The 14,933-nt window shown below is 45.3% G+C and overlaps 1 protein-coding gene across 1 annotated transcript; it reads left to right on the forward strand.

The window, feature by feature from the left end:
- Window positions 1–2,674: 2,674 nt before the first annotated feature.
- Window positions 2,675–14,654, forward strand: LOC104627092 (transcription factor GATA-6-like). The gene is made up of 5 exons (XM_010295196.1): window positions 2,675–2,710; window positions 3,256–3,381; window positions 4,809–4,896; window positions 4,996–5,102; window positions 14,217–14,654. Exons 1-5 carry the CDS (start codon window positions 2,675–2,677, stop codon window positions 14,382–14,384), a joined length of 525 nt encoding a protein of 174 aa, XP_010293498.1. The 3' UTR covers window positions 14,385–14,654.
- Window positions 14,655–14,933: the final 279 nt, after the last annotated feature.

Below are 14,933 nucleotides of genomic sequence, written 5' to 3' on the forward strand. Positions count from 1 at the left end.
TCAGCGCCAGCCGGGGGGGAGAGCAGGGGCAAGGGTGGGGGAACGCCACCCGAGCCTGTTAGCCCCGTGATCCCCACGGCTGCAAAACCGACGCGGGGCTCCTGAGCAGGGTGGCAGGCCCGAGCGGTCACGGTGAGGGGTGTCAGGGCTGGGCCCACCTCCGGGCCCTGCGCTGGCAAAATCGCCCTCTCCCCCGCTGAGCCGCCCACCGGGCACAGGCCGGCCTGGCTTTTTGAGGTGGTGGACCCTGTTGGTGAGGGGACATGGGCAGCTTGGAATACATTCGTGCTGCTGATGTTGGATGTTTCCAAAAGAAAAAAAAAATAATCAAGGTTGGAAAGTGTTTGTTCAGAGGGCTAGGAATTTCTCCAGACCTGCTTTGTTTGCCGAGAGCTCGATCCTTGGGAATGTAAGCAAGTTTTGTATATAATTCAAAGAAAACCAATTGTTTAAACAATGATAATAGCCTTTGTTTTGTTTTACTCCTAAGAAATGAGCTGCAATTTTTCTAAAAATATACTCCTAAAACTAGAGGGGGGGAAATAAATAGTACAAACCAGAACCCCTGTTTATAACTCAGGCTGGCACTGAATAGGCAAGGAGAAATTTAACAAGTGGGAACTGCACATTATGTTTAGCAAATCTGGGTGGAGGTCAGCAGAGAGAAAAAATACGCTCTTCAGTAATGGCTGTTACCGAGCGAGCCACGATAAATCACTCTGGCATAATCCAAGCTGATGTTTGGACCCTTTTGTGGGGAGACAGTGTATCAAACCCATCAGCCTTTCGAGCCCCTCTCAATCACGCCAGCTGCTTCGCTCCATGCCTGTTTTCCTAGCGTTAAAACACATCCCATTCTTTATTTCACAACCGTTTAAATTTATTGCTCTTACGGGGCGGGAGGGACGCACAAAAAACGAACGCGCCATGATCAGACAGTAAGCGCTCACAAACCAGCCCCACCTCTGCTTAAACACCTTTCTTTTAAGCCAAAGAGTTAATATGACTTTAAACCAGAGGTTAATTACCGCTGGGTGCCCATTTTTTCTAGCTGGCTGTCCACTAAATTTCATGACACGAGGCGTTATCTCATTACCGGGGACAAACGCAGCAGACGGGCCAGGTCTGCTGCTTGCCCGAAGTGTCAGAGCTTGACTGGCCGTGGCACCCTGGCCCAAGGCAGATTTCAAGGAGCTGGTACCCTGCTCCGGTGTTTCTGTGTTTCTTTGCTGTTTTTTTGAAGGAGGGGTGGGGGTGAGGAGACTAAAACAGAGTCAAACTGCAGCCCGATTTCAGCCTGACACCTCGGCGAAATAACTCTGAAATAGTTCTGCGTAACAATCCCTACCGAGTACCCTGGCCATAACTATAAATCAACCATGACTGTGTGTTCATACAGTTGGAAATATGTAGGTGAGAAGGGAAAATGTTTTGAAAATGCTAAACATGTTTAGATTGCCCCAAAGTTTCTGATAAAATTCCTGCAGCAGAAAAGTCATTTTAGCTTCAAAACATGCCACCCGCCCCGTTAGTTTAGATACAGGAATGAGCAAAAGCTATTGAAGTAAAATATATGAAGATTTATACCAAACTGCATGCAAAAGAAAGATTTAACAGCGTGAAACCTCTGACAGCATTTCACTTGCAAATAAAGAAAACGAAGCATATGTGTTAAGATCAGCTTTTTTTTTACCCAATCCGTGTAAAACTCATATTGAATTGAGGAGTGCAATTTGGATGCTGTATGCATATGTATTTAATAACAAGGTCAAAAATTCTGTTCTCATGAGACCCAGATTTTTAAGATTAAAAAGTATATGCATGTACTTCAGCCTATATTACATTTGGCTGTTGTGGTTTTTTTTTTTTCTGTGTAATTAATAATGGATTACTCATTCAAAGTTACAAAATTCGTATTTGATCTGGAGTTCTTTCTGAGCTGTGGTGTAAGACGACAGTTTACTGCTAAAGAAACTCTAACAGACAAAATTAAAGAAACTCGGTTATTACTCCGGAATATTCTTCATTCTTAAACCATTTTAATCAGTTTCCCAAGTGGCAGGCAGCTCTGCGGTATCAAAGGTGACCGAGTTATGTCTAACAACCTAGCAGTAAATGATTCAAGAGGAAGGGCATTGTACCCTTAAGTTAGTAATTTCGGTTATGGGCACTTTATAGTCAGAATAAGATTAATGCAATCCTCTAAAACTGACTTCTCCATGTAAACTTGTTCGCCTGCCAGACACAGAGCTAGGCACAGATTTTTTTATATTTTTTTTGACAATGCAATACTTTGAAAAAGACTAGATTTATGATGTAGCTGGAATTCTTTGCTTGTGATGAACGTAAAAGAGATCACTTGTTACAGAGACTTTTATAACCCATTCACCTTCATTTCACATGTTTATGAGGACTGCCTTCACTTATGATATACAGCCTGTGGCCATAAAGCTCCGGGTTATACGGTTATTTCTGATACAAGGTTGCTTCATCTTGGCTCCAAACTCCACGGAAGAGTGTCATAAATGGCTTGTTTGCAGTGGGGACCTTGTTGTCACCCACCAGCTTTTCTGCTGGCCGAGGGGAAGCTCTGCTCTGTAAAACACGCTCCCGAGGCATGTTGTTTTTCGCACAAGGATAAAATAGGTGATGATAAAAAGATGTTTTTACAAAGATGCCGCTGTTGTACGTGTTACCCTCCGGCACCCGGGCAAGTTTGTTTCCCGCAGCTGTGGTGCTACCAAGGGCAGCTGGTTAAAGCGGCTGATTTTTCTGATGGGTCAGGGTTATTGGTGGCAACTTTCAGAGCTGCCTCTTTGCCCACCGCGCAGGGGAGAGGGCGTTGGACCGGCTGGAGAGGCAGCCCAGGAGTGATGTGCCTGCTCCTCATCCGGATGGAGCTGTTGTGGGGATGTTCCCTAGCTGTCCCGCTGGAGGAAGAGCCAGTGCCCGCTGGTCTGAACATTGCTCCCCGGGCCAGTGACTCCCAAAATGTGAATTTTGCCTCTGCCGCAACTACTCAGAGTTGCAGACTCACAGTGCCTCTTCACATCAGCGTTCCAGTCTCTGAAACCGGGATAATCTTGTTTTAATTCTGGGATGCCACTGACAGATACTATAAAAAACACTCCTACTGTTCACGCTGCGCGTTAAAGCACTTTTTATAAACTGTAAAGACATAAAGTGTCTTTATAAATTATTAAATTATAAATTGCCTGCCCGTTTACGCTTGTGTTTGCCTACGCTTGCCTCTAGCCCTCGTCCCGGCGGCTGGGCTTGTCCTGTGCCAACTGCCACACCACGACCACCACACTGTGGCGCAGGAACGCGGAGGGTGAGCCCGTCTGCAACGCCTGCGGCCTCTACATGAAGCTCCATGGGGTAAGCGGCCGCTTCGCCGCCGAGGGGTATTCCCCCGCCATCTCTGGTGCTCCTTTGGGAAAGGGCCAGTCCTCCCACTGGTGGGCATCTGCTGGCGTCGGGGGTGGCATTGGGCTTCCTCAAGTTGGGGTGATGTTTCTGTTGGTGCTAGTGGTCCCATATCATGGTTTGGACCGTGGTGTTAAAAAAGGATGAGTGCGTACTAAACGGATAAAATGACCGAAAAATCCCCAGCATTAGAACATGGTTATACCATTTTAGCAAGTTACGTTTTTGACAAGTTTTGTGTTTGCCGTTGTAGCTCTGCCGGCGGATTTGTACAAAGGAACCACCTCTGGATGAGTGGCAGAGGTCTTTTTGCCACGGGGATTTAAACTAGCTCTTCAGTGGGAAAAAATCTGAACACCCTAGACCTTTAAGAGGACAGTTTTTCATGGACAAACATAGCTACGCCAGCAAAACTTTAAATGTCATTTCAACCTTTGCTAGGCAATAGTAGAGGAAGAAAATAGCTCTATCCTGCATGTGATGGAGTGTATTTTGGGTGAGACTTGGAGCCTATTGTGCCCCTGTGGATTAAGTTACAGCCAAGCACAAGTGTTTGAAGAGCGAGGGCATTAGGAGTGATTGGGACTTGGCCTAGTCCTCAAAATAAAAGTAAATTATATTACAGGCGTAAACTTTATCATGATAATAAGCATATGCCTGAATTGTCTTTCCCCAAACTTGTTGCTATCATTAAGTTACAATATTTTTTAAGCCAATGTTTTTTGTGAAATGATTATCGTTGTGATGACACAGACACAAAGCTGATTTTTGAGAACATTTTCCCTATAAACACAAATTTTGATACTATAAAGCTGTATCACAGGCAGAACTGCTTGCAAGAACAAATACTAGGTCGATTATGGCTTAAAGCTTCTGTTCTAAGGCACTTACCAGCGACGATCTGGTTTGCGTAGCTGGTCCACAGGAAGAGGTGTGTTTTTTTCCCCTCACATGTATTCTTGCTTTCCAGATTCAGCCACTGGGGATAATTCTTAACTGACTGGAATAAGCAATCAGGGATCAGATACACCCCGTCCAGTCTAATTGCATATGACCTATGGCCAAATGATGTTGTTTTTCCCTGAAAGGGTGCTGTTTATCTGTGGACTGACTGAGGTGTTGGAAAAACTGTTTAGTTCACAACAAGAAAAAAGTTTCCCTGCTTTCTTTATTGAGCTAAAACTCCCCTTGAAAAAAAAACATTGTTTTGCCCAAATAAAATGCAAAGTTTTTTTGGAATTGGTACTGTGGCAGAGGAAAAATTGACTTGCCATACAGGCATTTACAACATTGCCACTTGATCTTGTAGTGTATTTTCATTTTTGGTATTAGAGTACATATACAACTCTCTGATCGGTGTGGAAATTTAATTTTTTCAGGTTCCCCGACCTCTTGCTATGAAAAAAGAAGGAATTCAGACCAGGAAACGAAAACCTAAGAACATAAATAAGTCAAAGGCATGCTCTGGTAAGTATAAAAAGATAAGATGGTTGAGCTGCAAGAGTTTTTTTTTTTTCCCCCTGGCTGGAAAATATTTGTTTTTAATACCAGTTCCCGATCTTTCAGGTAACAGTACTACTGCGGTTCCTATGACTCCAACATCCACATCTTCTACTAACTCAGATGACTGTAGCAAAACTGCTTCTCCCAGCACACAGACTGCAGCCTCCGGGGTAAGCCATAAGCCGGTGTCCGTATCTGTAAGCAGGCTGATCACTGTGCAATGTTATCGCAGCTTTTATCTTATCTAGCAGAACAATAATCTAAACAAACTTTCCAGTTAGCTGATACAGGAACAAGATTTTCGGAGGATAGTACGTATAGCTGTAACACAACGACAAGCTGAAGTACTTTACAAACCTCTTAGTTAAGATCTATTTAATTTTCATTATTAAGTTAACCACAGCTTAACCCCAGACATTTTGTTTTGAAATGTTCAGGTTCTTCTATTTCAAAGGTTTTCTTCTGGAGGAAGGACGATAAATCATGCCCAATTGATCCTTTCAAGAAACAATTGTGCATGTACCCCCCTTTTTTTTAAAATGATCTCAATTTATAGTTCAAGGCACTGCTGCTCTCACATTTTCCAAAAGCTGTTTAATATATATGCATTTGCACACATTGTCCCCAATGACTGGTATACTCCAGCAAAACATTATCCTGCTGTATGGAGGGTAGCATAAAGTTTTTGTTTTAAACTGAGATGTGCACTTAAACCCTGATCCAGACCCAGCTGAAACCAGGCTGGGGAGCCCCGCTGATTGCAGTGCGTAGGGGATCAGCCCTCTCCTCGCCAAGGGCTCTTCAGGGGCCAGATGCTCAGCATCTGGCAGCACCGAACTCCAGAGGAGCACCAGAGGAGCGCTGATCATCCCCTCCCCTAGTTTTGATCTTTATTTTACGTCACGTACTCAAACCAACTCAAACTTCCTTTCTTCACTCAGTTAGCATGTGTGATAACAAATACTACCGCTGAAGTTGCGAAGCTTAATGTAGATTAATTTCTAGTGTCTTGGCTCCCCATATCCATATCCACACTCACTCCTTGGGCCTTTGCTATCCTTTAATCTGCCATGTCATTTCTTTGAAAAACTTTCCTAACGTGGCTTTCTCTACTCCTTTATTAATAAAAAGAAGACATTGTTTATAATAACTATTTTTCAATACGTCCCAGCATTCCCACATCCAAATTCATTTCAACAGTTTAATTCCTGACATACAAAGTTTAATTATGAGGGGAGGAAAAAACCCCGTGTTTAGCAGTATGATTTTTTGTTGGACTGACAGGGCCTCCCAGTTTCAGAGGCACTGGGTTTTGGGTTCAGATGCCACCAGACAAGGATATTACTAAAAGGGCTTGTCTTTGACATGAGAAAATGCTGTCAGTCCAATCAAATAGACAGATCACATCAAAAAAAGAGAAACACTAACCAAAAAGGGAGCTGTTGCTGGGTTTCAGGCTCCCCCCCGTGAACTACTAGGCGCTGTTTTAGGCTCTCCCCTAATATTTGCAAAGGGGAATCTGCAGGCAAATTTTCCTTAAATTTTCCTTAGGTTGCCCTAAGCAGGACTGCCTACCTGGGGAATGTCTTGAGATTTATAGAGCGGACGGGATTAGAAGCACAGTCCCAGCTGAGGCCAAGGTGTAGGCTGCAGGCAGCCGTGCGCCGCTCGGGCAGGGAGAGGCCGTATAGATGCCATCCCGTTTCCCCTGTGCCGTTGCTCTGCTGCCTGGCGAAAGCCTGCCTTCCTTTCTGTAGCCCTTCTCCCTAGGACAGCATATCAAACCTGTTATTAATAATCTTTATGTTATAATTTTAGCAGTACCCTCTGTAATACAATTTTGCCAGGTGGAGTTGGGTGGGTACCCGAGGAGAGCGGGGTGGGGGCACGGTCCTGAGCCAAAAGGCTCGCTGAGAGCTGTTAGCAACTGAGGGCTAACCAGGGACCCCCAGGCTGCCGTTAGCGACACGAAGGCAGGCACGACGCCGTGCCAAAACTTCAGCTCTCCCTGGTTTTTCCAGAGTAGCTCAGGCTGGGAGGGGACGCCTGCATGAGGGCCAGGGAAGTCTGTCCCCTTGTACCCAGCAGGCTGCACAGTAAGGTCTGCACAGCCTTTTCCCCACCGTGATTCAGTCAGATGTACCCTGCAGAGGCAAAGCACTCGCAAATGACCTCTTGTGGAAAAGTGATGGAGGGAGGCTGCGAAACGCGCCGAAGCGGGGAGGTTGCAGCAGCCCCTTGGCTCTCCCCCACCCTACAGGAGGGGTTAGTGATCTCCCACCCTGCACCCCAGCCCCAAATGGACGTAAATGAGGATGGGATTTGCAGGGGAGCTGTTGACACGGCATGTCGTGGGTATGGCCACATCTTCCCTCGGGCTCCTGGCTTTGCCCAAGCATCAGCAATTCAATGGGGTGGGGACAGGGGAGGCTGGAGGCTGAAAGTAGGAAGCGGTGGCTGTTAAGACTGGCCCCTGTTGCCCCAGACATCATTTGGGAACATGATCACTAGCTGCGAAGGAAGTGAAATAATTTCTTATGAGCCTAAATCCCGTGGGAGGGGCTGAGTGCTCATAAGGGCCATTGAAGTTGGGAGTGAAGGGATGTCAGCATTTTAGAGTGAGGCAGCCTGTAATCTGATCACATGCTGAAGCAAAGATACTCTACCAGACTTCTTTTTTCCTTGATTTCCCAACCCCACCCCCCCATTTGAGTTGACCCATCAATAGCCTGAAGGTTTGTATTTATTCTTAGAACAGGCAATGGCTTTGCACAAGGAGAATGAACTTCTCCGGGCCGTGTCAGGAAGGAAAAAAACCCTCAGATGGATGAATCCAGGCTCTGTAATCTTTGGTCGCTTTAACGAGAACGGCATTGATTCCTGCCAGCGGCGCTGGTGACGTTGCCGAAACACGGGCACCTGCTCATGCCCTGCGCATTACACAACTGGCATGGCAACTTGTTTTTGTTTTGCTCTGTTTTTACTTCTCCAGCCTTTTTTCTGTGAAGAGGGGAAAAATGCCGAATTGACATTAGGCAGAGAAATCTGATGACATTTTAGAAACTGTTGTCTGAAATTCACAGCAATGTTGTTGCTAAATGAAACAGAGAAAATGAATTCCTCTACTGGTACAAAAGCAATTTATTATGCTTTTTATGGGAGGCTGCCAAAAGAGTTCCCAGTTATGTAGAAATCTAATGGAAATGAAATTCAGCAGAATTAATTTGTGTCAGTAATATTCACTTTTTGCCCTACCTTTCTTTATCTCTTTTAAAGTAAAATAAAGAGGGGAGGGCAGAAAAAGAGAAGGGCAGCAATTACTCTTGGAAATGTCTCTCAGACTCTCTGTTTCATGAAGGGAATCTTACATGATGCCAATTTTGAGACAAATTAGCAAGAACCTTAAATGTTGATTTTATGTTCTAGCTGAAGTTTAAACATTTAAAAAATATGATTAATGAATTGCTGTGGGTGCAAAGTTGATTTCAAACATCCCAAAATGTAGAAGTGTTTGGATCGGAGATATTTCATTGTCCCATTGTAACGGGGCTATTTGCCAAATTCACATCTGGATCTAGGATTTAGACCTATTTCTGTTTTCCTAAGCAGTATAAGTACTGGGTGTCCTGTGTTACTAATATGGCAAAGGTCCAGCTGCATGATATATGAAGTTGCCTTACATCCCCATAAAAAGAAGATTTGAAGGTTTCAGACAGCCTGCATCTGCATCTATACCTGCTCTCCCTTTGATGCTGCTGAAACTGCACAGAGAAAAGCTATGCAGGGTAAGCTGCTGAACGAAGGGCACAGTTTGTAGCACACACCCATCCATTCCACGCAGGGGCTCCGACTAGTGTGATTACCAGAAGGACTTTATTCCCTTTTTAGGACAAAAGGCAGTATGAAAACTGCTGTAAAATCTGCTTTTTATGGCAGGACATGGAGGCCCCATGAGCCAGGGCTGATGTCAGTAAAGGCTCAGCAGCACCAGGGGAGCTCTTCTTTCAGAAGACTTTACTGCGCCCTTTGCCTCCAGTTTGGAGCTTTCTCAGAAGGACCGTAATCACACCCCATAGAATAACTTAGGACAGTTGTCTCGCAGGTAAAACTAGCACGTACTCCCCTTGGAGGTTTGCCTTGAGAAGTGGTTCGGGACTGGCTCTTCAGTGTTGTAGGCTGGAAAGTGAGAGCACTGACTGAAATGGCCACGGCAGGTGGTGAGCTAGGAGGAAAATGCAGTTCTAACTGTCCCCCAAATGCCTGAAAACCTGGCCTGAATTATCTAATAGCTTCTCCCACATGTGCTTTCTTTTGGCTTCAGAAGAGGGTTCGTGAGATGGTTAGAGGTGCTATTCTTCCCACCTTTTTAGGCAGCAGATTGGTAGGACATTCATGCAGGCTACAGGGGAACCAGCCTCTATACAGTATCTCCCAGAGTCTGGATGAACCAGAGACTCGACCTCTTGAAAGAAATCTCCTAACCACCTGGGTATCAGAAAGCTGAATGGCAGAAGGTTCTTCAGACTATCTGATGATAAGATTTCAGCTGGTATAGAAAAATTCCATAGTTGTCGGGACAGAGTTTCCATGAGAAAGTCTCACCAGCATGGTTGGTAGGACTTTCACCTGGAAAATGGGAACACGGTGCCTCAGTCCTGGTATGAGTAAATATTTATCTAAACCAGGTGGAATAAGATCAACAGGAGGCATGAGGAACATGGCAACCTAAAATACCAAATAGTCTGGTAGTCAGGGCATTATGCTGGGAGATCTGATACTCCAGTTTAAATCTTCTCTGGGTCTCCTACCTCACTCCTGGACAAAATAAGATGCTATTTTCTTCTTCCCACTCAGCTTCATACATTCAGTCATTCATTTTCTTTGCTCCGTGTACACGTACCTGAAAGAAAGCATTTCATTTTATATCAAGCAGGATGAAGCAATCCAGCTTTTTTGTTTCAGCAGGGAAAACCAAGGAAAAAAAGTATTTTTGATTCTACCCAAAACTTCTATATGCATATGGAGACATAGATTTTACTTGGTTTTGTTTTATTGCCAAAGCAATAAAGCCAATTACTCATACAGCCCTTGACAGCAGTGGGGGTCATCAGCTTTCCCAAGCCACACTGGAAGTTGCCTCCCTTAGGAAATTAATGAAGTATTAACCACAGATTTATGTTGCTATAATACAAAGGAGAGATTAGAAGATATGTAAACTTACATGTCTGCAATATAAACAGAAGGATCAATTGGACTAGCAAGAAATGACAACTTTGCGTAGTAAGAGGGTCACTAAATCAGAAAAAAAAGTTGTGGTTTTGCAGTGCCGAGAGTTGCTCTTCAGAGACCAGGGAATGACAGTATTGGGATAAAGTGCTCTTGATGAGGATGGCAGTTTTTGCAGGGAGGCTGAGGCTGGAAAATTAAGGACTCCACTGCAGTTCGCCACAACAGTGTGTTTCAGCTGACTATGGCTATCGTTCAAGTGTAGCGAAACTAAACTATGCTAACTGAAGAGGAAGAGAGTGTCAGCTGAGACTCAGCTTACTACAAACTTAGTGTAACGTCCAAAATTCACGGAGCATTTTGAACCTGTGAAGTGGTTGGAGCAAAGGTCTATCTGATAGAGCAAAGGTCTAGATCAAGGCCACTCGCCACCCCCTCCAGCTGTTAGCATAACTCCTTGCCCAGAGCTTTTGCCTCTCGTCTGCAGAGGCATGTGGGAGGGTGTCCCTCCCCTCTCTCCACTGTCTGTGGTGGGCAAGACAATGCAGGAAGGAGTGGTTGGAAGAAAACAGGAGTCCTTCAGCCAGAGATGCCGGTGCTGTTCTCCAAACGCTAGCCAGCACAGCAGGGGTGAATTTGGCTCCAGGGTGCTGCTGGCAGGGTTGGGTAGAATGTAGAATAGAATAGAATAGAATAGAATAGAATAGAATAGAATAGAATAGAATAGAATAGAATAGAATAGAATAGAATAGAATAGAATAGACTCTTTCAGTTGGAAGGGACCTACAATGATCATCTAGTCCAACCTCCTGACCAATTCAGGGCCAACCAAGTTAAAGCATGTTAAGGACATTGTCCAAATGCCTCTTAAATACTGACAGGCTTGGGGCATCAACCACCCTAGGAAGACTGTTCCAGTGTTTGACCACATCCTTCATAAAGAAATGCTTCCTAATATCCAGTTCAAACCTCCCCTGGTGCCGCTTTGAACCATTCCCATGAGTTTTGTCATTGGATCCCAGAGAGAAGAGATCTGCACCTCCTTCTCCACGTTCCCTCCTCAGGAAGCTGTGGAGAGCAATGAGTCAGCCTCCTTTTCTCCAAGCTAGACAAGCCCAAAGTCCTTAGCCACTCCTCATAGGATATTCCTGCCAGCCTTGTCACCAGCTTTGTTGCCGTCCTCTGAATGCATTCAAGGACCTTCACATCCTTCTTAACTTGTAGGGCCCAGAAATGTAGGTGTCTAAGTCCCTCTGTGGCTCTGGCTGAGGTCTCCCTGTGAGCGTGGTGGGCAGGTCCTCTACAGAAAGGCCATCTCTGATCCACACAACCTGTCTGGGGGCTGCCGCATGATCAGTGCCTGCTGGTTTGGGTAAAAGGAAGAACCTTTTCAGATACAAACACAACCTTCCTGTTTGTTTGGGAAGCAGGCTCTTTCCAACAGGCTTCATTCATTTTTTCCTCAGGAAGCCGAGCTTCAGTTGATTATCTATCCTATTATCAGATTTCAGCAATAACAATAAATCCATTACCTTTTTATTGATAGAGCCAGCTGTTGTGAATTAGAAGAGCTGGTTGACTTCAGCAGCATTATTCAGCTTATTTATTCCAGCTGACAAATGTCCTCTAATAGCCAACTGTAGTTTCTGCTATCTTTCATCCCTTAAAGCTGGAGAAGTAAGAGCAAAGGTAGGCAGGCTCAGGAGCAGAGCCGTGATTCAGTTGTGTCCTTTTCATGAGCTAAAGTTTGTTTTCCATGTCTCACTTTGGGAGCTGCCCGAGCTGCCTGGATTTGTCATGACATTACTGGGGTGGGGTTTCCAGGCCTGGCGGTCCTGCCCAGGTCCTACCCGCCTTGGCTCAATGGAGCCAGGATCCGGCCTTGGTCAGGCAGGGATGGGCAGTCTTCAAACAGGACGTGCCTCCATGTCCTCCCTTCTGGGGTGCCCGAGGGAGGGGTAGCTGATAACCCCACATGGAAACTGCAGGTCCCTGTGCCCCGCCTTTGTAGGGCTGAATCAGGAAAAGGGTGAATTACACTTTCCAGGCCCGGAAAAAACAGGTAATGATAAGACATTTGCCTACCGGAACAACAGTGGCAAATATGGGCAAACGGGAACCTTTCAAAACAGGTCCTAGTATTTTTAGTTCAGGTTGAGCAAACACTGTTTAGCTCTAATTTAAACCCCTCTTCCACTGTGGGGAGACTCAAGCTGTTAACAATTATGTTTGTTGTGCTAACAGGAGTCTATTTAATGCATTAGAAATAAAAAAAGCCTTTTGCAAAAACAAGACTGATGTAAGACCAAAACCGGACTCAAAGGTTAGTGTGAAACCTGCCTCATGGAATTCTCTGTGTGTAGTCACAGGGAAAGACAATACGGAGATTGGTTGTCACTGATTGGCAGCTGTGTATTTGAGAGAGTGATAAAACATATTTCTTAAGATTAGAGCTATTTTGGCTGGTTTCGGGGGGCAAGCAATTTTTACTTCCATCTCTACATTTCTGGGTAGTGACTGACAGAGCAGTGTCCTGGTTGATGACTGGGTAGAAGGATAGCAGAGATCAACCATTTTAATAAAAGCTAAAGAAAATATTGGAGACCAGGTTATTTCAGACAAAATTACCGCTGGCAATGAGTATCTCTTTCAGAAGGTGATGTTTTCCCTGGGTTAAGCATGGCAACAAGAACCCTGCACAGCACTGTTTGGAAATTACCTTTGAATAAATGAAGCTTTGCTTTTCCTATGTCAGGACTGCTAGCCTGGCACAGCTCCAGGAGACCCAAGAGCTCTACTCTTGTAAAATGATTAAATATGTATACTTTTCACTTAAACAGCAGGCAGGAAGCTTCTGCAATCACAGTTTAGGATAGTATTTTTTTTTTCCTTTTTAAGGAATCTTGTCCGAAGACTATCCATTAACAAGTAAATTAAGATTTTAAAGTTGACATACTCAAGAGTTAATTTTGCATTAAGGCAGCTCTTAAACATTTCCTTTATCAGGTGAAAACATTGCCCCTTCTCTGTCTGGCACTGTGAATTTTTCCTCTTTAGCGGATCTGCTCAGCCTCATGGAAAAAATGACCATTTCTTTGTCTTTGTAACTTTCCATTTCTCTGTTGAAGTAAATGTACTGGTTCTAGTGTGGTCCAGAGGTTGATCTTCATGCCTACTGGGGGTCCCCTGCATGTTGTCTTGTGCATGTTGCTGGAGGAACAAAGAAGATCCTGGTTCAAAGGCATAGTGTTTCTCCACTTGAGATGAAAAGAGCATTTCCTTTAGTGGCTAGCCTTACTGACACGAAGTGGTTGTGGCTAGTGTTTTTTATTAGGAAAAATTTCTTTACTGATAGAGTCATCAAGCATTGGAACAGGCTGCCCAGGGAGGTGGTGGAGTCACCACCACTGGAAGTGTTCAAAAAACGTGTAGACATGGCACTTCGGGACATGGTTTAGTGGGCATGACAGCATTGGGTTGATGGTTGGACTTGATGATCTTAAAGGTCTTTTCCAACCTTAATGATTCTGTGATTCTGCGAAGGGTGAGGGTTGATTTTAGGCATTTCAAGGTCTGAAGGGACCCAAAGAAGGCTGATTTCCAGGAGGTGCTCCACACCCACTGCCAGAGAATTGGGATGTATCAGGCTTCTCCCACGGGGGAAACAAAACTATAGGTGCCACAACTCCTGGGTCACATTTTTGGTGTTGGCATCTGTGTCCCTTCGTTAGGGGGCAGCAGGACACACGCACATTAACTGCTTCATCATGGTCCGATTTCCAGATTTTTCTGCACATCCTGTGCTTTCTTTTCCACCTTGCTGTGAAGATGTTCTCCAAATGTGGCTACCACCCCTGTCACTGGGGCCGAGCAAGTGGGTTGACCTCACACATTTTTTCAGTTATGGGATTTCGAGGCACAGGGGCAAGCAGAGGAAAACCATAGAAATCCTGGGGTAGTGGCTGTGCCCCGAGCCTGCCATGCTCCTACTCACACCTTGGTGCATGCAAAGCTCAGCGGCTCAGTGAAATCTCTCTTTGCTCTTCCCACCTCTCCAGGCGAGCTCATCGGTGATGTCTGGCCCAGGAGAGAGCACCAGTCCCGAGAACAGCAACCTTAAGTACTCAGGTCAAGACGGGCTGTACACAGGAGTCAGCCTGACCTCCACGGCTGAAGTGACGGCGTCCGTGAGACAGGATCCCTGGTGTGCCCTGGCTCTGGCGTGACCCGGAGCGAGGAAAGCTGGATCCTGGCGCTGCGCGGCAGCCCCCAGATGTCCGCGCACGGTTTCTTCTGCGGAGCAGTCACGGCGGCAGCGAGAGTGCTGGCAAAGACCATTCCTCTGAAATTGTTTCCGTGCCTTGGTGGTAGAGGCGTTTTTCAGCCTCTGAAAGAGGCTCTGCCGAAGCATCCAGTTCCTCATCTATGCAAGAAAAATATAGGGAAAGCAAATGCTCACCGGGGGATAGCTAATGCAGCCTTACACTCTCAAAAAAGAAAAAAAAAAAAGAAAAAAAAAAAAAAAAGGAAGAGGTAAACCTAGACCTATCGATAGATTCCAGAAATACGTCCTCTACTTACCCAGCAGCACTGCCTTTCTGATTGTATAGTTGTTTTCACTCTCTCGTCGCCTTCTCCCCCAAGAATTTGGCGGAAGTTGTCAGCGTCGGGGAGGGAGTACCAAAGGCTTTACTTGCTAGAGACAACGAGATACTTTTTAACGAGCGTCAGAAGTGCATACTGCTTGAGTTGGCGCAGACATCTCTCACCGAACA

The sequence above is a fragment of the Phaethon lepturus genome, unplaced genomic scaffold, assembly GCF_000687285.1.
Source record: "Phaethon lepturus isolate BGI_N335 unplaced genomic scaffold, ASM68728v1 scaffold8719, whole genome shotgun sequence".
Taxonomy (NCBI): domain Eukaryota; kingdom Metazoa; phylum Chordata; class Aves; order Phaethontiformes; family Phaethontidae; genus Phaethon; species Phaethon lepturus.